Source organism: Chiloscyllium plagiosum, unplaced genomic scaffold, assembly GCF_037043375.1.
Source record: "Chiloscyllium plagiosum isolate Xiang-an unplaced genomic scaffold, Cpla_swu_hap1 HiC_scaffold_5, whole genome shotgun sequence".
Classification (NCBI taxonomy): Eukaryota; Metazoa; Chordata; class Chondrichthyes; order Orectolobiformes; family Hemiscylliidae; genus Chiloscyllium; species Chiloscyllium plagiosum.
This window is the reverse complement of record NW_028270143.1, coordinates 455953-479945: the sequence shown is the minus strand read 5'-3', so window position 1 is coordinate 479945 and position 23993 is coordinate 455953. Positions and strand designations below refer to the sequence as shown.

The following is a 23993-nucleotide window of genomic DNA, read 5'->3' as shown; positions in this document are numbered from 1 at the left end:
ACTGAGGGAGTGGAAAAATGCATGGCAGATGCAGTATAATGTAGATAAATGTGAGGTTGGGCTCATGCCTGAAACGTCGATTCTCCTGCTCCTTGGATGCTGCCTGACCTGCTGCGCTTTTCCAGCAACACATTTTCAGCTATACACTCTGGTACCAAACGTAGGAAGGTAGATTGTTGTATGGCTGAAAACTGAATGGGATGTTCAATGAGACCTGGGTGCGCTCATGCACCAGTCTCCAAAAGTGAGTGTGCAGATGCAGCAAGCAGCAAAGAGAGCAAATTGTATGTTGGCCTTTGTAATGAGATGATTCAATTACAAGAACAAAAATGTTTTGCTGCAATTATACAGAGCACTGGTGAGGCCGCACTGGGAATATTGTGTGCAGTTTTGGTTTCCTTATCTGAGAAAGAATGTTCTGGCAATGGAGGGAGTGCCGTAAAGGTTTACAAAACTGATTCCTGTGATGGCAGGAATGTGATCTATGAATAGAGATTGGACCTGTTAAGTTTGTATTCACTGGTGTTTCGAAGAATGAGGGGGGACCGCATAGAAACATATAAAATTCTAACAGGACTAGACAGCAAAAAGTCAGGATGTATGGTTTTAATGGCAGGGTAGTCCACAACCAGGGTTTGCAGGTTAAGGATGTGAAGCAGGCCATTTAGGAATTCAATGAGGAGAAATAGTCCAGAGACAGTATGTTCTGTTAGGGTGAAAGGCAAGGCTGTTAGGTGTAGGGAATGCTTGATGATTAGAGAAATTGAGGTTTTGATAAAAAAAAGAAGGAAGCATATGCCAGGTATAGACGGCAGAGATCGAATGAATCCTTAGGAGAGATTAAAGGCCGTAGGAGTAAGAGGGAAATCAGGAGGGCAAATGGCGGTCATGAGAGCTTTGGCAAATAGGGTTAAGGAGAATCCAAAGGGATTTTATAAACACATTAAGGACAAACAGGTAACTGGGGAGAGAATAGGACCCCTCAAAGATCAGCAAAGCAACCTATGTGTGGAACCACATGAGATGGGCGAGATAGTAAATGAGTATTTTGCATCAGTGTTTACTGTGGAGAAGGATTTGGAAGGTACAGAATGTGGAGAAATACATCTTGAAAAATGTCCGTATTACAGAGGTGGTGGTGCTGGATGTCCTAAAATCCTTAAAAGTGGATAAATCTTTAGGACTTGATCAGGTTTACCCTGGAATTCTGTGGGAAGCCAGGGAAGTGATTGCTGGGCCTCTTGCTAGAATACTTGGATCATTGATAGTGACAGGTGAGAGGCCAGAGGTCTGGAGGTTGGCTAACATGGTGCCACTATTTAAGAAAGGTGGTAAGGAAACGCCAGGGGGCTATAGACTGGTGAGCCTTACATCGGTAGTGGGCAAGTTGTTGGAGGGAATCCTGAGGGCCAGAATTTACATGTATTTGGAAAGGCAAGGACTGATTAGGGATAGTCAACATAGTGCATGGGAAATCATGTCTCACTAACTTAATTGAGTTTTTTGAAGAAGTAACAAATAAGATTGATGAGGGCAGAGCAGTGGATGTGATCTATATGGACTTCAGTAAGGTATTTGACAAGGTTCCTCATGGCAGACTGGTTAGCAAGATTAGATGACATGGAATATAGGTAGAACGAGCCATTTGGATACAGAACTGGCTCAAAGGTACAAGGCAAAGAGTGGTAGTGGAGGTTTGCTTTTTTGGCTAGATGTCTGTGACCAGTGGCGTGCCACAAAGATCGGTGCTGGGTCCACTGCTCTTTTTTTTGTCATTTACATAAATGATTTGGATGTGAACATAGGAGCTATATTTAGTAAGTTTGCAGATGACACCAAAATTGGAGTGGACAGCAAAGAAGGTTACCTCCAGAGTATAATGGAATCTTGATCAGATGGGCCAATGGGCTGAGGTGTGGCAGATGGAGTTTAATTTAGATAAATGTGAGGTGCTGCATTTTGGAAAGGCAAATCAGGACAGGGCTTATACACTTAATGGTAAGGTCCTCGGGAGTGTTGCTGAACAAAGAGACCTTGGAGTGCAGATTCATCGCTCCTTGAAAGTGGAGTCTCAGGTGGATGAATAGTGAAGAAGGTGTTTGGTATGCTTTCCCTTATTGATCAGAGTATTGAGTACAGGAGTTGGGAGGTCATGTTGCAGCTGTACAGGACATTGGTTATGCCACTGTTGGAATATTGCGTGCAGTTCTGGTGGTCTTCCTATTGGAAAGATATGAAACTTGAGAGGGTTCAGAAAGGATTTACAGGGATGTTGCCAGGATTGGAGATTTTGAGCTATCAGGAGAAGCTGAATAGGCTAGAGCTGTTTTCCCTGGAGCGTCAGAGGCTGAAGGGTGACCTTTATAGAGGTTTATAAAATCATAAGGGGCATGGACAAGGTCTTTTCCTCTAGGTTGGGGGAGTCCAGAACCAGAGGGCATAGGTTTAAGGTGAGAGGGAAAAATTTAAAACTGACCTAAGGGGCAACATTTTCATGCAAAGTGTGGTGCATCTATGGAATGAGCTCCCAGAGAAAATGGTGGATGCAGGTACAATTACAACATTTAAAAGGCACCTGGATGGGTCTATGAATAGGAAGGGTTTGGAGGGATGTGGGCCATGTGCTAACAAATGGGACTAGATTAATTTCGGACATCTGGTCGGCGTGGACGAGTTAGACGAAAAGGTTTGTTTCTGTGCTATACTTTTCTCTGACTCTAAATTACTTCACCTGGAGAGACTGAGCCTGTGGTTCTCTACCATGGAAATCAGTTGAGGCCAGAACATTGAATGTTTTCAAAAAAGTGTTAGACATAGTTCTTAGAGTTGATGGGGTTTTAAAAAAAAAGCTATTGAGGAGAAAACTGAAACAGGATTTAGTTGGATGATCAATCGTCCCGTTGAATGGTGAGCAGGCTCAAACGGTTGAATGACCTATTTCTTCTTCTGTTTTCAATATTTCTACATCACACAAATATGGAATCCCCTCATCAGCTACCATGCTATTAAAGATTTACAAGTGCTCTCAGGAATTATTCGAACCATCCAATTGAAAAAGTCTTATTTTATAAGCTAGGTTTAGGGATTAGAATCATTGGGCTCATAAAGTATGGAAGTGAACAATCTCACCCTCTGGCATCCTATTTCCTATACATTTGTCCTGACCTGTACTTTAAGTAGTTCAATCTCTGCAAACTCACTTTCTAATTTTCATATAGTGGCTGGTTCTAAGGTTTTACTGATCAGATAACACCAAGTCATATAATGTGCTTTTATGAGCCTTTTTGGTTCTGGTCATTTGCCCCTGTCTCACTTTGTAGCAAAACTATCAAAATTTTTACACTATCATATAACTCTTAATACATGCCTGTAGGGCTGTCTAAATGTACTTTAGTTTAATGAATACTATTAATCCTGACACAGGGCCAGATCTTGTAATTTATACTTTCTAGTTTTAAAACTCATGCAGTCAATAGAGCTTAATGATCCCATAACCAAAAGATCATATCAAAGCTTTGTAGTTGTGCTGCATTCAATCATAAATAGGTGCACAATAAATAACTGAAGGTGGAAGCTCCACAAGTGTCACCACCTTCAATGATGGAGGAGCCTAGCATGTGATTACCAAAGATAAGACTGAGTATTTCTAACATACTAGCTGATTCGTAGTTACCTCCACCATTATCAGAAAATTCTACTTTTCAGAGACATGATTCACTTCACATATAGACACTGGACACGAGAAAGTTTTTGAGCCTGCTAACATTTTGACTGCAGTACTGAAGGATCGTGCTGCAGAAATTAGTCTTTCCTGTAGCCAAACTATTCCAGTAAAGTTAGAATACTGGCATCTACCTGAGAATTGGAAAATTTTGCAGTTATGTCCTGTTCATGGAAACAGAGTGAATCTAACTCAACCAACCATCACCATGACAGTTTACTCTCAGCCACTAGCAAAGTGATGGAAGTTGTTCTCAACAGTGCTTACACAACTATAACAATTCATTGATGCTAGGTTTGGGTTCTACCAGGACCACTCAGCTCTTGGCCTCATCACTATCTTGTTCCAAATATGTGAGATTGTAACACATGAGATTGTGTTATGGACCAGGCCAGACTCCCTCAAAAGCTTTCAAGAAAGTAGCCCAGACCCTAACTTTTGCTAGTTGTTTTAAGCAGGTAAAACACACATTCCAGGAGGGATGCTGCTGGTCAGACCACTTAGTTTCTAAAAAAACAATTTATTTGCAAGATTACCGAATGAAACACAAATAAAAGAGAACAGAATACAGAATAACTTAATCTATTTGAAAATCCAACAGATTATACTAAATTAATGATGCTGTTCCTTGGCACAAAAGGTAAAATCAAACACAGGGTCTTACAGGAGAAAGGTCAGAGAGAGGGCGTGTCAGCATGTACCTGCTTCGCTTGGGTCCAGCAACTTCACAGTTGCCTGATTGCTTTCATAGAAATGTACAGCATGGAAACAGACCCATCAGTCCAACTTGTCAATGCTGACCAGATATCCTAAATGAATCTAGTCCCATTTGCCAGCACTTGGCCCTCATTCCTGATGAAGGGCTTATGCCTGAAACGTCGATTCTCCTACTCCTTGGATGCTGCCTGACCTGTTATGCTTTTCCAGCACCACACTCTTGACTCTGGTTTCCATTATTGCAGTAGTTCATCAAACTCTTTGACATCTGTTCCCTACAATGACAAGGGCAACATCCCCGAACAAATACTAATCAAACCATACACAATTCTGGCTTGTAACATCCTCTTTCCATGCCCAGAGTCAAAACAATAGTGTAGATGCGCTGACACCAAAGAATTGCAGCAGGTTGAGAAGTTGGCTAACCATGATTTTCTCAAAGACAACTAGAGATAAACAATAAATACTGGCTTAGGCAATAAATGCCAGCCTCGCCAGTGATGCCCACATCTTCTGACAAGATGATAAGAAATTTGAAGAACTTGCTTCTCAAACATTGAGAACACATATATTTGGTGTCGGTACTCTATGCCTTCAAAAAATAATCTGCAGAATTCATAGATGTTTTGAAAAACAAGTGTGGCTGCCATGGATATTGTTTGCAGAATAATGTCCTGTGGTAGCGTCAATTATTCGTAAGTGAAAATATGAAAATGTAGGTGGGATGAAGATTTCATAGTAGTTACTGCACTGTTTCACAGTGAATCATAAATAGCCTACGTTTTCATACCTGGTGAGATTACATCATCAATGATCTCTTGCTTTGACCCACACTTCAGTTGATCCAATTAAGCAAAGACAGTAGTATTCCTCTCTTGCTTCAGTGCAGCAAGGTTTCTATTATTTGCTCCTCAAGCTTTCATGCTCTTCTTCTCATACAGCAAATCATAGATATGTTTCTGCCCTGACTTTAATATGTCAGAGAAAAGTGCAAGAAACATTCTTCAATCTTCAGGGTGGTGCAAACAAAGATCTGCAACAGCTTGCAAATTCTCAACATTAAATAAGATGCATAACTCAAAATCATTGCTTGTTCAATTCATTCAATCTGACTGGATTAATCAAACTTGATGTTGAGCATATTAAAATTTGGAGTATAGGAAAGAAGTGTGGTCCTTTTCCTATGATCCAACTCCTGGTGGTCCAATGGCTGAGTTATTCATGCATATGTGTTGACTCCAATAACATTCAAATAAATGTTGAAAACATGCAACAGATGTGGGGCAGGGACTGGCACAGTGGCTCAGTGGTTAGCATTGCTGCCTGATAGCATCAGGGACCTGGGTTCAATTCCACCCTTGGGCAACTGTCTACGTGAAGTTTCCACATTCTCCCTGTGTCTGCGTGGGTTTCCTCTGGATGCACTGGTTTCCTCCCACAGTCCGAAAATGTGCAAGTTAGGTGGATTGGCCATGCTAAATAACCCCATAGTGTCGAGGGATGTGCAGGTTAGGTGTGGTAGTCATGGGAAATGCAAGGTTAGGGGGATGGGCTGGGGTGGGATGCTCTTCGGGCACTCACTGTGGAGTTGTTGGGCTGAATGGCCTGCTCCCACACTGTAGGGATTCCATTCTAAAGGGTCTGAAGCACCTGTGAGGATGGGGATGAAGTTAATGAAGAAGATATTCATTGATTTTTACTTTGGCAGAGAGTATCACAGGCAGTAACTGCACCTAATATGAAGAGAGCTGCATTGAATGCATAGACTGGGGTCTGTAGCACTTCCTATCACAGAGAATTGTTGTAAATTTGCATAGAACCACTAGGAATGGTTACCTGTCCCAAGTTTCAGGCTAACCATCTGTCAGAAAAAATTGACTCAATTGTACTTATCTTCATTAATATCAAAAATTGGGTAGAGTGAAGTTTTTTACATTCTGAGGTAGATAAAGCTTGTGAACACAAATTCAATGCAATGCTTCCTTTAAATAATGTGCAAAACTTTGTCTATATTATCAAACTTTATGAACAAGTGTTAATGAAGCGGGTGTTAAACTGGAAAATCTGTGTTTTGCAGTTGATTCATCAACAATTGCTGTAATATTTTTATCATTTCCTTTCTCATAATGACTAGGTTAAATTCAAAGTTTCTAAACATGTTGTTTCCCTTCTTGCAGTACCATGTATCGTACTTGAAACGCAAAAGTAAACGTGTTTCCACCTGTTTTATTGTTGCCTCAGAATACAGAATTTAGCATCCAAAGACACAAAATGCAGGCCTTGGTCTAATGTTTACCTCAAAGGAAAGTTGTTCCAACAATTTAGTATTCACTTTGTACCATACTTTTTTTTTATACAATCTTAAGAGAAACCAGAGTATACTGCATCAACTTTTCAAGAAAGGAGCCCGGACACTAATTTTGCTAGTTGTTTTAAGCAGGTGTAAAGTGGATTTTCTGGGATTGATGCAACTGGCCCAACTACTTAGTATTAAACAAAACAGAATTTATTTGCATACTGAATGAAACACAAACAAAAGAGAACAGAATATAGAATAACTTAATCTATCTGAAAACCTGATAGACTATCCCAATTTAATGATGCTGTTCCAAATACTTGAAACAATCCCTATAAACAGCCCTTAGCACCAAAGGAAAAATCAAACACTGTCTTCCAAGAGAGATGTTAGACAGAGGGAGGATTGGCATGGACCTCCTCCTTTTTGGTGCAGGAGTTTTGCAACTCTGCCTGTTCAAACCAAACCAAACCAAACCAGAGAAAAGCTGATTGGGGAGAATTGGCCACTCCTCTTTCATTGTCCAAATGTTTTTTTTAAACTTAAAAGCTCCTTCAAGTAGATCAGCCCCAGATCTTTTGGAACCTGTGTCTTTATGACCTCCTAAAATATAAAACCAAGGACAACATAACCTTGTTAAAGAAGCAGCTTCATCACATATTATATAGCATTAATGGCAGAACAAAACATATTTTCTTTGCCAACTGGACCGCAATCCTCTTTAAAACACACCACTCAATACAGCTAAATTATTTACTTACCTTCTTGATGATTATGTCAGCAAAAAAGCTTTTCTGTTTGCTTGCGTGATTATTGCTACATTGAAAAATAATTAATTTAATTTGAAGCTATTTGAGATGCTCATTTTATTGGGTATTTGCATGAACTTTGAATTGCCATGAGTATTTGTAAATGCACAGAATAATCAAAGAATTTGCTGATGTTGTACAGCTTTTTAATAGAGTTTTGTTATGTAGAAGAAGGTTTTGCAACAGATATTCTTTGGGACTACTTCCCAAATCAATGATCACTACCATTATAAAAGGACAAGGGCAACAAGCAGACATGAATGACACCGCTGGTAAGTTCCCCTCTAAGTCTCGCACCCTCGTGAATTGGAAATGTGTCACAGCCCCTTCATTGTTTCTGGATCAATATTCTGGCACACTGTGTGAGACAATTGTGGGATCACTTCCAATACATGCTCACCATAATCTTCTCGAGTTGTTTAGAGAGGGGTGACATCTTTGTTGGATCCCATATGTATTCTTTTTAGACATACAGTCAGTTCTGATATAACGCGATAGTTCTATTCTCATATGATTTCGCATTATAACAAAATTGTGCAATAGTTGCACCATTAAAACTAGATTTTAGATTAGATTAGATTAGATTAGATTAGATTACAGTGTGGAAACAGGCCCTTCGGCCCAACAAGTCCACACCGACCCGCCGAAGCGAAACCCACCCATACCCCTACATTTACCCCTTACCTAACACTACGGGCAATTTAGTATGGCCAATTCACCTGACCCTGCACATCTTTGGATGGTGGGAGGAAACCGGAGCACCCAGAGGAAACCCATGCAGACACGGGGAGAACGTGCAAACTCCACACAGTCAGTCGCCTGAGGCAGGAATTGAACCTGGGTCTCTGGCGCTGTGAGGCAGCAGTGCTAACCACTGTGCCACCGTGCCGCCCACTAATGGGGCCAGATTTGCATTGTAGCCAATATAGGTAAGGAAGGTTTGCATTGTGTAAATAACAATTTAAAAATTTTCAAAAACGTTAAAGCCAATTTGCGTTGAAGCAACACGTTTTATAGCAGAACTGACTGTAAATGATTTAAATGTAGATTTGAAGAAAATAATCTGAACATTTGCTCACTATATTAAAGTGGGAGTTTCAAAAACAGTGAAGAATTGTGTAAGATACATTAGAAAAATATAGAAAGCTTAATGAATCGTACAGAGAAGTGGCGAATATAGTTTAATGAAAGAAGTTTGAGAGCTGCTGCATAAATTAAATGATATTGGAACTGCAGCTTTGTGCTCATCTTTTATCAATGGACCATAAACATTATGGTAAGGCTGGGATTTAGTTAGAGCAAGATTGGCAGGCTCAGGGTATGCCTGGGGAGAAAGTAAGGGTGATTCTGACAGACCAGTAGAAAGTGGGGACTGCAGATGCTGGAGATCAGAGTTGAGAGCGTGGTGCAGGAAAAGCACAGCTCGTCAGGTAGCATCCGAGGAACAGGAAGATCAACATTTTGGGCATATGTTCTTCGTCAGGAGGGCTGATAGACACAAAGAGCCCACTAAAATGTTCCCTCTACCAGCTCATGCACCGAAACTTACCAGGCTGTTCACTTCTTGTTGGCCTCTCTGACTGCTTTTTTTTAAGTCCCATCTGTGATAGGAAAACGCCTTTAAATTGTTATTATTTTGCAACTTAAGGGCTTCAATTTGTCTATGGGTACTCCACAGCCAATAATAAAATTGAGGTTGACAGAAAGGCTTCAGGAACAGGGCCTATTGCATGGTGCTCAAACTATCTTTTTTCACCATGGGTTTGCCAACCCTCCCCAGGATCCATAAAATCCACCCCATACAGAGTACACAGATAAAATCCAGAATTTTTGCAGAAACTGGAAATTATAGTTGGGAGAAACCTGAATCACTGGGACTATTTTCAGCACAGGCTTAGAGGAAATTTCCTAGAATTAAATTGAAAGTTTTGACAGAATAAGTAATATGAAACCACTTTGTGTATTTGGTGACTCAACTGTTTAAAATCAATATAGAGAAGAGAAAGTTCAAGAGAATTTCTTTTACATAGTGGTGATTGGAACATGGAAATTTTTGACAGAAAGTATCATCAAAACAGACACATTTTCATCTTTTAGTGAAAAGTTCATTCAACAAGAAGATCTGGGAGAATTCTCTGAAAGATGTTTTGTTATATATATTTCTACTGAAGAGCGGGTACAGATATCATGGATCAAATAGTCTCCAATACTGCAAATATTGATTTTTAGAGTGATAAAGCACAACATGAATTTATATGAACATACAATTAGGAGTAGCCATTTGATATCTTGAGCCTACATTATCATTTAATAAGGTCATGGCTGATCTGAATGTAAGCTCAGCTCCACATTTCTGCACATCTTTGATAACTTTTCACCTTTCTTAAGTTCTTCAGCTATTTCCTTATGATCGTTCACAAATACTTTGCGTCAGTCTTCACAGTGAATAATATCCCAACAATTTATGGAGAGTCAGGAAGTAGCCATTACAAAAGAGAAAGTGCGAGAAAGGCTAAAAGGACTAAAGCTTAATAAATCTCCTTAACCTGATGAGCTACATTCTAGAGTTCCGATGGAGGTGACTGAGGAAATATCAGAGGCATTGGTTGTGATCTTTCAAAAGTCACTGGAGTCAGGGAAAGTCTCAGATGATTGGAAATTCACTGTTGTAAACCCCTTGTTCAAGAAAAGATGATGACAAAGGATGGGAAATTATAGGCTGATTAGCCTAACCTCGGCTGTTGGTAAAATTCTAGAATCTGTCGTTAAGGATGAGGTTTCTAAATTCTTGGAAGTGCAAGGCCTGATTAGAACAAGTTAGCATGGATTTAGTAAGGGGAGGCCGTGCCTGACAAACCTATTAGAATTCTTTAAAGAGAGAACAAGTAGGTTAGACCAGGAAAACCCTGTGGATGTTATCTATCTAGACTTCCAAAAGGCCTTTGGTAAGGTGAGGGCCCAAGGTGTTTGAGGTGAGCTACTGGCATGGATTGAGGATTGGCTGTCTGACAGAAGGCAGAGAGTTGGGATAGAAGGCTCTTTTTCAGAATGGCAGCCAGTGACAAGTGGTGTTCTGCAGGACTCAGTGTTGAGGCTGCAGCTGTTCACCTTGTATATTAATGATCTGCAAGAAGGGAATGGGAGCATTCTGGTGAAGTTTGCCAATGATGCAAAGTTAGGTGGACAGGCAGGGTAGTACTGAAGAGGTGGGGAGGTTGCAGAAAGATTTAGACAGTTTAGGAGAGTGGTCCAGGAAATGGCTGATGAAATTCAATGTGAGCAAATGCGTGGTTTTGCACTTTGGGGAAAAAGAATACAGACATTGAATATTTTCTAAACGGTGAGAAAATTCATGAAGCAGAAGTACAAACGGATCTGGGAGTGCTAGACCAGGATTTTCTAAAGGTTAACTTGCATGTTGAGTAATGATTAAGAAAGCTAATGTAATGTTGTCACTTATCTCAAGTGGAATATAAATGCAGTGATGTGCTTCTGAGACTTTAGAAAGCTCTAGTTAGGCCCCATTTGGAATATTGTGTCCAATTTTGGGCTCCATACCTCAGGAAAGACATACTGGCACTGGAGCATGTCCAGCGGAGATTCACACGGATGATCACTGGAATGGTCGGCCTAACATACGATGAATGGCTGAGGATCCTGGGATTGGATTCATTAGAAGGTTGAGGGGAGATCTAATAGAACCTTACAAGATAATGCATGGCTTAGAAAGGGTGGATGGTTTGAAGTTGTTTTCGTTAGGCAGGGAGACTAGGAGCTGTGGGCACAGCCTTAGAATTAGAAGGGGTTAATTTAGAACAGAAATGAGGAGACAGTTCTTCAGCCAGAGAGTGGTGGGCCTGTGGAATTCATTGCCACGGAGCGCAGTGGAGGCCGTGACTTTAAATGTCTTCAGATCAAGAATTTATTAATCTCTGCCCTCGCGAGGCATTAAGGGCTACGGGGAAAGTGGAGTTGAAATGCCCATCACCCATGGTTGAATGGCGAAGTGGACTTGATGGGCTGAATGGCCTTCTTTCCACTCCTATGTCTTATGGTCTTACAGGATAGCATAAACATTTCAAAGAATCAGCTTCCAATGCCTTTTGTCGAAGAGTGTTCTAAAGATTTACAACCCTCTGAGAGAAGAAATTCCAGTTCATTTCTGTTTTAAATTGTTTTGTTTTCAGAAACAGTGATGCCTAGTTTTGGATTGTACCACCAGAGGAAACATCCACCTCTTATCCACCCTGTCAAGCCCCGATAGGATCTTTGTATGTTTCAATCAAGTCATCTTTTACTGTCCTAAACTCAAGCAGATACAAGCCTAACCTGTCCAACCTTTCCTGTTAAGACAATCAGCCAATTCTAGGCATTAGTCTAGTAAACCTCCACCGAACTTCTTCCAGAATCTGGAGTGAGGAAGTAAGCCATTTGGCCCATGAAATCCACACTGACCCTCTGAGGAGCATCTCACCCAGACCCAGCCCCTTTACCCTATCCTTACATTTCCTATGCCTAACCCATTTGGCCTTCACATCCCTGGACATTGTAGGAAATTTAGCATGACCAATCCACCTAACCTGACATCTTTGGACTGTGGGAGGAAACCAAAGGAAACCTATGCAGACGTGGGGAGAACGTGCAATCTCCACACAGACAGTCGCCTTTGACTGGAATCAAACCTGGGTCCCTAGCGTAGTGAGGCAGTGGTGCTAACCACTGAGTTGCCATGCTGCAGAGGGAGTCATTTGGCCCATCGTGCATCTAGTGGTTGTCTGAGTGAGCACATCCAGATCCCTCTGCAACTCTTATAATTTAAATGATAGGTTTCTTTTTTATTCTTCTTGCCAACATGTACCATTTCACATTTTCCCATATTACACTCCATTAGCCAAGTCTATCTACCTGTAGTCTTCCTATGTCCTCCTCAGAACTTAATTTCTCACATTTATCTATATTATTATCAAATTCACTTTTGTTACTTTCATCCAGTTGTTTAAATAAATTATAAAAAGAATGGAGACCCCAGCTCTGTGGCACACCATTCATCACAACTTGCTTGAGCACAAAATCTAGGCCAAAATTCCAGAGGAAATTGCTTTGGTACATTTGATCAAAATTGTTCTTCAAATGTAATTAATAGGCTGGAAAGGCCTGAGGTTGTGAAAGGTGCTCTATAAATGCAAGTAAACCTAGTCCTAAAAAAACAAATGCGCTGAAAAATAGAACTGTAGAAAACTGAAAAGATTGAAACAAAACTAAAGTTTAAAAGGGAAGCATATACTAAAGTTAGGGTGTACTGTATAATTACCATATAGATCGAAAGGGAGGTGGAAATAATGATAAGATGGATGCACAGTGTATAGGGAAGCAACTAACAAATAAAGTACAAAACATTGAGGGCTAAAACAAGCTTGTGTGGAATAAACAAATGAAAGATGGCAGGAACACTCAGTTGAAGGGAGGAGTTCAATCGTGGAGGATGAAATGTGCAGAAAGTATGAAGCACATGTTTTGCAACTACATTTACAAATGAAAGTAAAAGTGAGAATATAGTTGTACTGAAGGAGGATGTAGAACAATTAACAGAGATTACTTTGTGTAGGGAGATGGTGATTCTCGTAATAATGTTACCAGACTCTTAATCCTGATGATCTGTTAATGCTCTGGGCCATATATTCAAATTCCCACATGGCAGCTGGTGGAATTAAATACAGTCACTAAAATTAGTAATTGAAAGCTAGTCTTTGTAACAGTGACCATAACGCTATCATCAATTGTTTCAGACCCATTCAGTTCATTTTAGTGAAGATACTCTCTCATAGATCTCTGGCCTACATGTAACCTCAGACCTACAATCATGTGATTGACTTTTAACTGCCCTCTGAAATAGCCTCATAACAGCTCTGCAGTATGTCTGAGCATGCAAAGTTTAGTGGGACACAGCCGGCCATCACAATGCCTGCAATGAGGGATTAGAGTGGTCTTTTTGAATAGAGGCCTGAGTAGTGGGGAAGGGCTGCATTTTGCTTTGCTAATGTATCATTGTATATAGTGTTACAGGCGATGAGGTAAAGAAGATAGTTGCCATTTCAAGAGGATGGGTGAAAGAGGCAAGTCAGCCTGATCAAGCAGGCATGGCTGAAGGTAGCTGCAGTTGTATGCAGGTCAGGCATCATTAACAAGACGAGGATACAGTGCAAGAAGTGTTTTAGTGATCCCTACAGGGCTGGCAAGGTGGTTGCTTAGCAATTATGAGCTGGCAACTACAACTCTGACAGTTCTCTATATAGGAAGGGCACCAAAACCATGAACAAAAAGAAATGTTTTACAGGGTTCATGTCTTTTGTTTAAGCAAGCAGCACTGACTGTCTGCCTTGAAGTGACCTGTAGTGAAGTTCGAAAAACGTCACTTGTCTCATGAGCTTCAAATTGCACCCTCAGAGTCTGAACATACTTTTTCTCGGTGCAGGAGGGGAAGTGGATAATTTCCAGGAATGGAGATAGGCCGGGGTGACCTACCCTTTTTAGCAATACTATTGCATAAGAGGGAGGTTGTCCTGGAGATTGGCAAGGTGTCATTAGGATAGGCCATTAACAAAGGCAACGGAGAGCAGCTGAAAGACTTATGCTGTAAATTTGCAGTTGCATGTGAGCAGCTTTTTAGCATGTGTATCCATTAGTGGCAATTTTGTGCTCAGCAATATGTCATGAAAGCAATATTGTAAAGATGGCTAACATGTTGAGGTCTTCTATCTCCTGGCGGGGTAATGCCAGAGTCACAGCTGTAGTGTAGACCTCAGAGAATGATCACATGAGTTAGATAACCCTTCACCAGCACAGAGATCAAAGGGTGGTGCAAGTCAGCAGCGTGTCACGTGAGTAGGAGTACATGCTGAATGCAATTACAATTGTGGACAGTCCTCAACAGAGGACTGAAAGCAGCTCCACTTTGCAGAGTATGACAATAACACCACTGTACATAACACCTCTGAAGGTCCCCATTGGAGGTTACTTGTTGAGCAATCAAGAGGCCAGCAGTGCATTTTCAACATGCTGGTGGATCAAAAATTGATGCCCTGACCATCAATTGGTTATATTTGTGATTTTTCTTTTTTGTGTATATGGGATTCTGCACCAGTGTACTCCACCATGACGTCCGATGTCTTTTGTCACTTGGATGCTATCTGTAGCTGAGACTGTCAGTATTGATGTGTCTAAAAGTAGTTGCCCAGAAATCTTATTCATTTTTTAAAAATTCTTGTAAGGTGGCTACATAGCAGCTGCATATTTAATGAGTAGAATTCCTTTCTTTTTACATCTACACACCAAGCTGATCTAGTGAAGGCTGAAAGGCCAAACTTGTGCAACCCTACACACCCTGTAAGATGTGGACTCGGCCATGCATCTCGTGAACAATACCCATGTATGCCTCATGATACTCTGCACACATGTCCTATAATCCTTCACATGTCTGGCTGTGCGCATATGCCTCATGATCCTTTGCCTGCCCATGGACATAAAGCCATCTTTGTGCTGTACCAGGCCACACATTTGCTTCCAGCTTCAGGCAAATTGTGAAAATGCATGATTAATGAAACGTTGAAAGGTTGGCTTGCGGGGAGTGGAAAATGCTAGATCACATCATTTGCTTTTCAAATTTTATTGCTTAAATGACCATTTTATTTTTTGTTCTCAAAGAAAACAGCAACGAATAATAAAATATTAATTTTTTGTAAATTGAAAATTACATTAATTGGTGCTATTGCTTGTAGCTACATTTGCCAGGAGATTTACTGTCAAATGTCTGTGATGCTCAGCTGTCTTCCATCATCCTCATCCATCCATGTAGCTTGTTTACAACCATTTTGTGACATCCGTCATTTAACTACACATTTATGCCAGGTCATCCCCTCTTTCTACTGTGTTTCAGTTTATCCCCTAAAAGAGATCTGTGTAGCTATTCAGCTGTGGTTAAAGGGCTGAAAAACTGACCTATCCTCTTCTGATGCTATTTTTTGAGTTACTTTTGCTCTTGCAATTTCAATTACCTCTCTGTTTGTCCTTTGATCTGTATCTGGAATATTTTTTGTGTATGTCTTAGCCTCCATGTTTCAAAGGTCTCTTTTCTCTTCATAGATTTTTACTTCTGTCCAGGTTTCTAAGGCATACAGAAAAGTGGATATAATGTATCCTCTTATGAATTCTTTCCTTGTTACAAGCTCAAATTTTCTTGCTAACAGTCTTCATCTTCACAATATTACCTCTGGCTATCTCTGTCCTAACTTCAGCATCACATCTGTTATCTTCTGTTTTCAATCGTCCTAGAAAGACAAATTTATTCACTTGTTCCAGTGTGACACCATCAACTTCAGTTTTCATTCCATCTTCTAATGTGTTCTTTCTAAGTACCGTTATTAAGACTTTTTAGTATTCACTCTCAATTCATATATTAAACATGCAGATTTTACTTGATTTATAATATTTTGTGGACCCAATTCTGATTCTGCAAGAAGCTCTGTCACCTGCTGACAGGAAATCTATGTTCTCGCCTCCAATTTTTACCCCTAGAAGTATATCTAATTATCTGAATATTTGTTCTTTGTACGGATTGAATAAATTTGCAACAGTACACAACCTTATCATCTTGTTCTCTGCCTTTGAAACATTTCTAATATCCCTCAACAACTTTAATACTTGCTATTCGGTGCAATATAGTGTTATGAATATGTGGGTGTACTGTATCTTTAAGAAAGTTAAAAGCTAGCAGAAGGACCTGACACAGCACCAAGTGTTCTGAATAAGGTAACAATGTAACATTTGGTCGAACAACTAGATTAGCTAGGTTGCTTGGAAATAATGAAACCAATTCGAATTCAGCAAATCATTTTAAATTATACCCCAAAAAATACCAAACGCCAAACAATTTTGATTTAGTATATTGACAATATTAAATGCCAATGACACAATCCGATGTTTTGGGGGTATAAGACCGGGAAAAAGTGAACAGTTGGGGGAGAACTGCCAAAAGACCAACAGGTGTTGGCTGCTAGTGAGAACTCTGAGAGGTGCCTGTCTAGAGAAGGAGTTTGCGCAGAGAAAAACATCAACACTGATCTGGAGAGCAAATCTACAGAGGAAGATATAAAGAGAAGATTTGACCACTTGCTGGTTTTGAAATTTGAATTTTTCAGTAAATCTTAATTGGGGTTTTATCAGACTAGTATTATAGAAGGGAAAGTAAAAAATAGGTTAGAGGAAGGAGTTGTAAATAATTGTCAATTATTCTCTGTTATACTTTAAGAAATAAAGGTGTTACTTTTTTCTGACTGGTTCTTGGCCTCTTGAATTTTCACAGATTACTGCACACGTTAAATCTTTACCGTGTTGCTGGTTTAAATTAAGTAGGGGGGTTTACCCTGTGACATAACAATAGTCTCTGAATAAGTCTCTCATTTTTACTGCCAATGTCATATATCGGCTCATGAATTTTGGTGCTAAAGATGGAATGTTTTCTTATTGTAAATTAAGCAAATTATGTAAGTTGTTTACTTCAAAATGTTCATTAAAGATTGTTCTTAATTTCAATATTCCTCCTCTTGTTTCTACTCTAGGTTTAAATCCAGACTTAATTTCCCCAATCTCTGCTTCAAGTACGTTAATATGTATTTTTTACTACAAATTTCAAGACCGCTTTAATGAATACATGCGTTAATCTAATAGGTCTAAATTGATTGTGTTCCATTGCTTTAGGTTTCTTAGGCAACTCAACGAAGAATGATTGTTTATCTAAGGGCTTTTAGATGTTCTGCTGCTAAGTCATCTGTGCCAGAAACTTTTCCTGTACTTGTTAATTTCAACGCATTCTTGATCTTTGTCATAATTTTCTCATCAATCATTTGACTTTATATCTTGAGGACTTTGGATCATTATGCAATTCATTTATGTATTCTGTCAATATTTCTTGCTGCTATGCCCCTTTCAAACACCAATTTATCATCTTTGTCTTAGGGTTAGGTACATACTAAACTGCTATTATCTTTCTTCTGATGTATCTAAGATTTCATCTTCTGGTGCCTAATTTGCATGATTTCTTGGAAGCTCCTATACTATTTAATGTATAATGCGATCGCTCATCTCCCTAAACCATTTTGATTTAGCCTGCCTTCCTGTAATCTTAATTTCTTTTTGAATTCCATGACATCCAGGTGTGTTTCTTTCTTTCCTCCTATTTTTCTTCATTGATAGAATCTCATCTGTTGTCCACTGCTCATCGCTTCTTTTCTAGTTGGTAATTTTTGTTTTGGAGCATGTTGTATGCTCTCTTTCATGTTTTTCCATTGCCTTATTTTATTCTGAGACCTCTGTTTGCTCTAATTCCTTAATACTGAAACATTCGTACTTGTTTTTAAATTTAAGATTGATCACCTCTTTGATATTTTTATCCTTTTAAAATGTCAACACCTAAACGGTAGCTCATTTTCTTTTTTTGATATTTTTGGTTTCAGTTTAATTTTTGTCTTAAGGAGACAATATCTGAAGTTATATTTGTGCCAAGATGCAAGTGTGTTGATTAAACTGTTTCTAAACATTATTTTACCAGTATACAAACTATTTGATTTCTGAATAGGAGGACAATAGTATCATTCTTGTTGGGATGGGCAAGTCAGAGGCAATAGAAAGGATAGAACCTAGAGCAAAAGAGCCATAAAGAAAAGAAAGATAGAACATGGGAAAAATCTAGCACAGAAACAGATAGCAGAAGTTTCTATAAATATATAATACAATTTGTGTTGCAGACGTTTCGTCCCCTGTCTAGGTGACATCCTCAGTGCTTGGGAACCTCCTGTGAAGTACTTCTGTGATGTTTCCTCCGGCATTTATAGTGGTACCACTACAGGAGGCTCCCAAGCACTGAGGATGTCACCTAGACAGGGGATGAAACGTCTGCAATGCAAATTCCCAGCTCGGCGAACAGAACCACAACAACGAGCACCCGAGCTACAAATCTTCTCACAAACTTTGAATGTATAATACAAAAAAGAGTGGCTAAAATAAACATTGGTCCTTTAGAGGATGAGAAGGGGCATTTAGTTATGGGATATGATGAAATGGCCAAGGCATTGAATAGGTATTTTGTGTTGGTCTTCACAGTGGAGGACACTAAGAACATTCTGGTAATTGACAAAGACACAAAGGTGGGTGAGAATCTAGAAACAATCATTATTAATGGATGAGGTAGTGTTGGGCAAGCTAATGGCGCTAAAGACAGACAAGTCTCCTGGCCCTGATGGAATGCATCCCAGGGTACTAAAAGAGATGGTGAGAGAAATAGCAAATGAACTTGCAATTTTCCAAAATTTGCTGGTCTCTGGGGCAGTTCCAGCAGATTGGAAAGCAGCAAGTGTGCGCCACTGTTTAAAAAAGGATGTAGACAAAAGGTGAGGAATTATAGATCAATTAGCTTAACGTCTGTAGTAGGGAAGATGCTCGAGTCTATTATCAAGGAAGAAATAGCAAGGCATCCAGTAAATTATTGTCCCATTGGGCAGTTGCAGCATTGGTTCATAAAGGGCATGTCATGCTCAACTAATCTTTTGGAATTCTAATGAAGACATTACAAGCAAGGTGGACAATGGGCACCCAGTAGATGTGGTGTACCTAGATTTCCAAATGGCCTTCAATAGGGTGCCGCACAAGAGACTGCTGCATAAGATAAAGATGCATGGCTTTATGGGTAAAATATTAGGATGGATTGATTCACAGGAAGCAAAGAGCGGGGATAAGTGAGTGCTATTCTGGTTTGTAATCAGTAACTGGTTGTGTGCATCAGGGATCAGTGTGTGGTCCACAATTATTCACAATTTATATAAGTGATCTGGAGTTAGGGACCATGTGCCGTGTCAAAGTTTGCAGATGACACTAAGATGAATGGCAGAGCAAAGTGCAGAAGACTGTGAAACTTTGCTGAGTAACATAGATACTTTAAGTGAATGGGCAAAGGTCTGGCAGATGGAATACAATGTTAATTTTTTTTCAAAGTGGAGGTACGTTTTTATTTTATATTGCTATTCACACAATAGTAGAGTTTTCTTATACTGAAATGAATACAATAATGGGTGAAGATCATAGGAACCAATGCTGTCAAGTCTAGAATTATAACATTGAGTACAGAATTGATAATTAGATGAAATACTGCAGGACAACTGTGATTTGTTAAACAGTGAAAATAGATGTAAAATAAATTCACCTCAATGTTCCATTGAAAACCACAGACAAAATATTCCAGAGAAAACTACGCTTTGGACAATGGGATTATATAATCTATTTTGAATTATACAAATGGTTAATACAATGTTAATAAATGTGAAGTCATCCATTTTGATAGGAGTAACTGTAAAAAGGATTATTACTTGAATGGTCAAAAAGTTGCAGCATGCTGCTATGCAGAATGACCTGAGTATCCTTGTGCATGAATCACAGAGGGTTGTTCTCCAGATTCAAATAATTAGGAAGGCAAATGGAATCTTGCCCTTCATTGCTAAAGGGATTGAGTTTAAAAGCAGGGGGTTTATGTCCCAACTGTACTGGGTGCTGGTGAGGCCACACCTGGAATACTGCGTGCAGTTTTGGTCTCCTTACTTGAGAAAAGATGCACTGGCACGAGAAGGGGTGCAGAGGAGGTTCACTCGATTGATCCTGGAGTTGAGGGGGGTTGGTTTAAGAGGAGAGACTGAGTAGTTTGGGATTATATTCATTGGAATTTTGAAGAATAAGCAGGGATCTTATAGGAACATATAACATTATGAAGGGAATAGATAAGATAGAAGTAGAAGGGAATAGATAAGATAGAAGTAGAAGGGATGTTTCCACTGGCTGGTGAAACGACGATAAGAGGGCATAGCCTCAAAATTATGCAGAGTACATTTAGGACTGAATTGAGAAGGAACTTCTTCACACAGAGCGTTGTAAGTCTCTGAAATTCCCTGCCCAGTGAAGTAGTTGATGCTACTTCAGGGAAAGTTTTTAAAGCTAAGATAGATATTTTTAGAACAATAAAGGAATTAAGGGAAATGTTGAGAGGGTGGCTAAGTGGAGCTGAGTCCATGAAAAAATCAGCCATGATCTTACTGAATGGCGGAGCAGGATCAAAGGCCAGATGGCCTACTCCTGCTCCTAGCTCTTATGGTCTTAGAACAATCAACATTGATAGGGAAAAGATACTCAGCAAACTATTAGAATTGAGGGCAGACAAGTCCCTCAGGTCTGATGGCCTATATCCTACGCTATTAAAGGAAGTGGTGGCAGAGATAGTGGATCCATTAGTTACAGTATTCCAAAATTCCCTGGACATGGGAAAGGTTCCAATGGATTTGAAAAATGCTAATATAATGCCCTTATTCAAATAAGAGTGAAGGCAATATGTGGATCAGCTAATTTAATATTGCTTGTTGGGAAAGTGTTTGAATTAGTTATCAAGGAAACAATGTCAGGACATTTTTAAAGTCAAAACACTATCCATCAGAGTCAGTATGGTTTTGTGAAGGGTAATCATGTTCAACTAATTTGCTAGAGTTCTTCGAAGATGTAACCGGCAAAGTGGATAATGTGGATCCTGTAGATGTAATATATCTGGACTTTTGGAAGGCATATGATAAGGTGCCACACAAAAGGTTAATTCACAAAGTTGGATCATGTGATTTAGGGGTAATTTATCAGCTTGGATAGATGACTGGCTGATAGACAGAAGCCAGAGTCGGTATAAATGTTTTTTGTTCTGGATGGCCAAATGTAATAAGTGGAATGCCACAGCCTTTGGTCCTTAGACCCCAACTATTGTATTTGCATTAACAACTTGGATACAGGGATAGAAGGAGAAAGTGAGGACTGCAGATGCTGAAGATCAGAGCTGAAAATGTGTTGCTGGAAAAGCGCAGCAGGTCCGGCAGCATCCAGGGAACAGGAGAATCGACGTTTCGGGCATAAGCCCTTCTTCAGGAATGAGGGATAGAAGGCCTTATGGCCAACTATGTGAAAGACACAAAAGTAGGTGGGATGGTAAATTGCAATGAGGGAAAGAAAACCTTACAGGTAGATGTGGTAAGATTAGGAGAGTGGGCCAAAATGCGGCAGATGGTGTTTAACATGGATATGTGTGAGTTGTGCATTTCAGTCGAAAAAATGAGAAGGCAACCTCTAAATAGGGAGAGACTTTGGGGTGCTCCTGTGGAAAAGGACCTGGGTGTCCTTGTTCATGAGTCACAGAAAACTAGCATGTAAGTACAGCAGCTAATAAAGAAAGCAAATGGAATGCTGGCTTTTATAATTAAAGGAATAGAATATAAAGTAAGGAAGTATTGTTGCAACTATCCAAGGCGTTGGTGAGATCACACTTGGAGTATTGTGCACAGTTTTGGTTGCCCCTATTTGAGGAAAAGTGTAGTGGCATTGGAGATAGTTCAGAGGAGGTTCACTGGATTGACCCCAGAGATGAGGAGTTTGTCATATGAAGAAAGATTGAATGGTTTGGGCCTATACTCTGTGGAATTTAGAAGAATAAGGGCAGATCAAATTGAGGTATTCAAGATGATAAAAGGTATGGATAAAATAGACATGGAGTGGATACTTCCTCTTGTAGGGCATTCCAGGACAAGGGATAGCAAATTTAAAACAGAGTTGAGGAGAAAGTATTTCTTGTAACACGTTGAGAGTCTGTGGAATTTGCTACTCCAAAGTGTAGTGGATGCTGGGACAGTGAGTAAATTTATGGAGGAATTAGACAAATTTTTAATGGATAATGGGTTGAAGGATTATATGGAGTATGCAGGAAAATAGGGATGAGGATCATATCAGCCATGATTGGTGGAGCAAACTCAATATGCCTAATGGCCTAATTCTGCTCCTATATCATATGAACTTATGAATGTGCTGCCTACATATACAATTGTTTTAAAGAAGCTATTTGCTACCAGAGGTTTTTGGTGTTTCAGTCAACCATTATAATAGCACTTCACCACAAAATGCTTCTATTTCCTGTTTACTGTGACTTTGTGTGGTATAAATTTGATTGACAACAAGATCAAAAGTTTTGTTTCAGTTTAATCATGATCATTTGTCTGAGATTGTCCAGCAAACCTGAATTTAGGAATTCTACTCCATTCCTATGTTGTTTGCCTCCTGAAAAGTAAAGCACAAAATTCTTTCACAATGGACCAGATTCTAACTATCTTACTTCTACAAATCCTAGTAAGTAAATACTGTACCCAACTGTATGTACTGTTAAACTTTCCCATCTAAAATAAAGCCCTTATTCCATGTTCTTACTCTCAAGGAAGTACCTCTTCCATTGAGTACAAAGGGCTCAAAATCCAGTTTTTATTGTGAGATTTGTCGATTCTCCATTTGGCAAGATCTCCTCCCTCCTTGACACTACTTGAAAAAAAATTACTTACGTGGTCAAGGATCTTCTGTATCTCATTTTTCATGGCTAACTCGAGATTTTACACTGTGAAACTCCTGCCGCTCCATATGTGACTGGACAATTAAAACCATAGGAATAGAAGTAGGTCATTCTAAACGTCAAGTTTCCTCTGCCATTCAATGAGATCATGGCTGATGTAGTGATCCTTAACTCGACTTTCCTGGCCTTTTCCCCCATAAACCCATGATTCTTTTATTGATTAAAAATCTGTCTGTTTCAGCCTTGAATACATTTAATGAACAGGCCTCAACAGCACTTTAGAGGGGGTGATATCCTCACAAAACAACAGTTGTAAACTGTTGAGCTGTTGACTTGGTTTTGCACAGCAGTCAAGCCAAGATCCTATAGTATAACTATTGGTATGTATAACCAGCCACTTAAGAGCAAATACTCCATTTCGTGATGAGGTGTTGGACTGAGGTGGACAAAGGTCAGGGACATTTGGCTTTGGATCTTCGGGTGACTGTCCTCCAAGGCGGGCTTCAAGATACGCAACAATGCAGAATGGCCAAGCAGAGGCTAATAGTCAAGTTTAATACTCATGAGGATGACCTCAACTGGGACCTGAGGTTCATGTCACATTACAGGTGACCATTAAACTATGCACTTTCTCACATGCACACTCGCACACATATGCACACACCCTTACATACTCTCACACGCATGCAGACCCTCTCTCATACATGCACTCTCAGGCGCGTGCGCCCACACACACACACCCTCTCATATGCTTATATTCTGTTACACTCATGCACACACTCACTCATGCACTCTGTCTGTCTCAGTCTCTCACTCACTCACATTCTCACACACACACCTCCATTGTCTCTCTTCCCCCTTCCACCCCTCTCCTTCCCCTCCCTGTACTCCCGCCCCTCCCCTCTTCTCCCCCTTACCATCTCCCCTATTCCCTCATCCCCCTCTTCCCCCCTTCCCTCCCTTCCCCCCCAACCCTCTTCCCTCCCTTCC

At 39.9% G+C, this 23993-nt stretch overlaps 1 protein-coding gene across 7 annotated transcripts in view; it reads left to right on the top strand.

Annotated features, from left to right (window-relative positions):
* Positions 1 to 23993, top strand: part of LOC148149855 (uncharacterized) — a 338979-nt gene that overhangs the window by 28599 nt on the left and 286387 nt on the right. For 5 of the 7 annotated variants that reach the window (XM_087986890.1, XM_087986892.1, XM_087986891.1 and 2 more), the window contains one exon: positions 17158 to 17196. The exons of the other annotated variants lie outside the window; for them this stretch is intronic. In XM_087986890.1, the coding sequence (XP_087843016.1) occupies positions 17158 to 17196 (39 nt within the window). The remainder of the gene's footprint in view (positions 1 to 17157; positions 17197 to 23993) is intronic. 7 annotated transcript variants of the gene reach the window in all.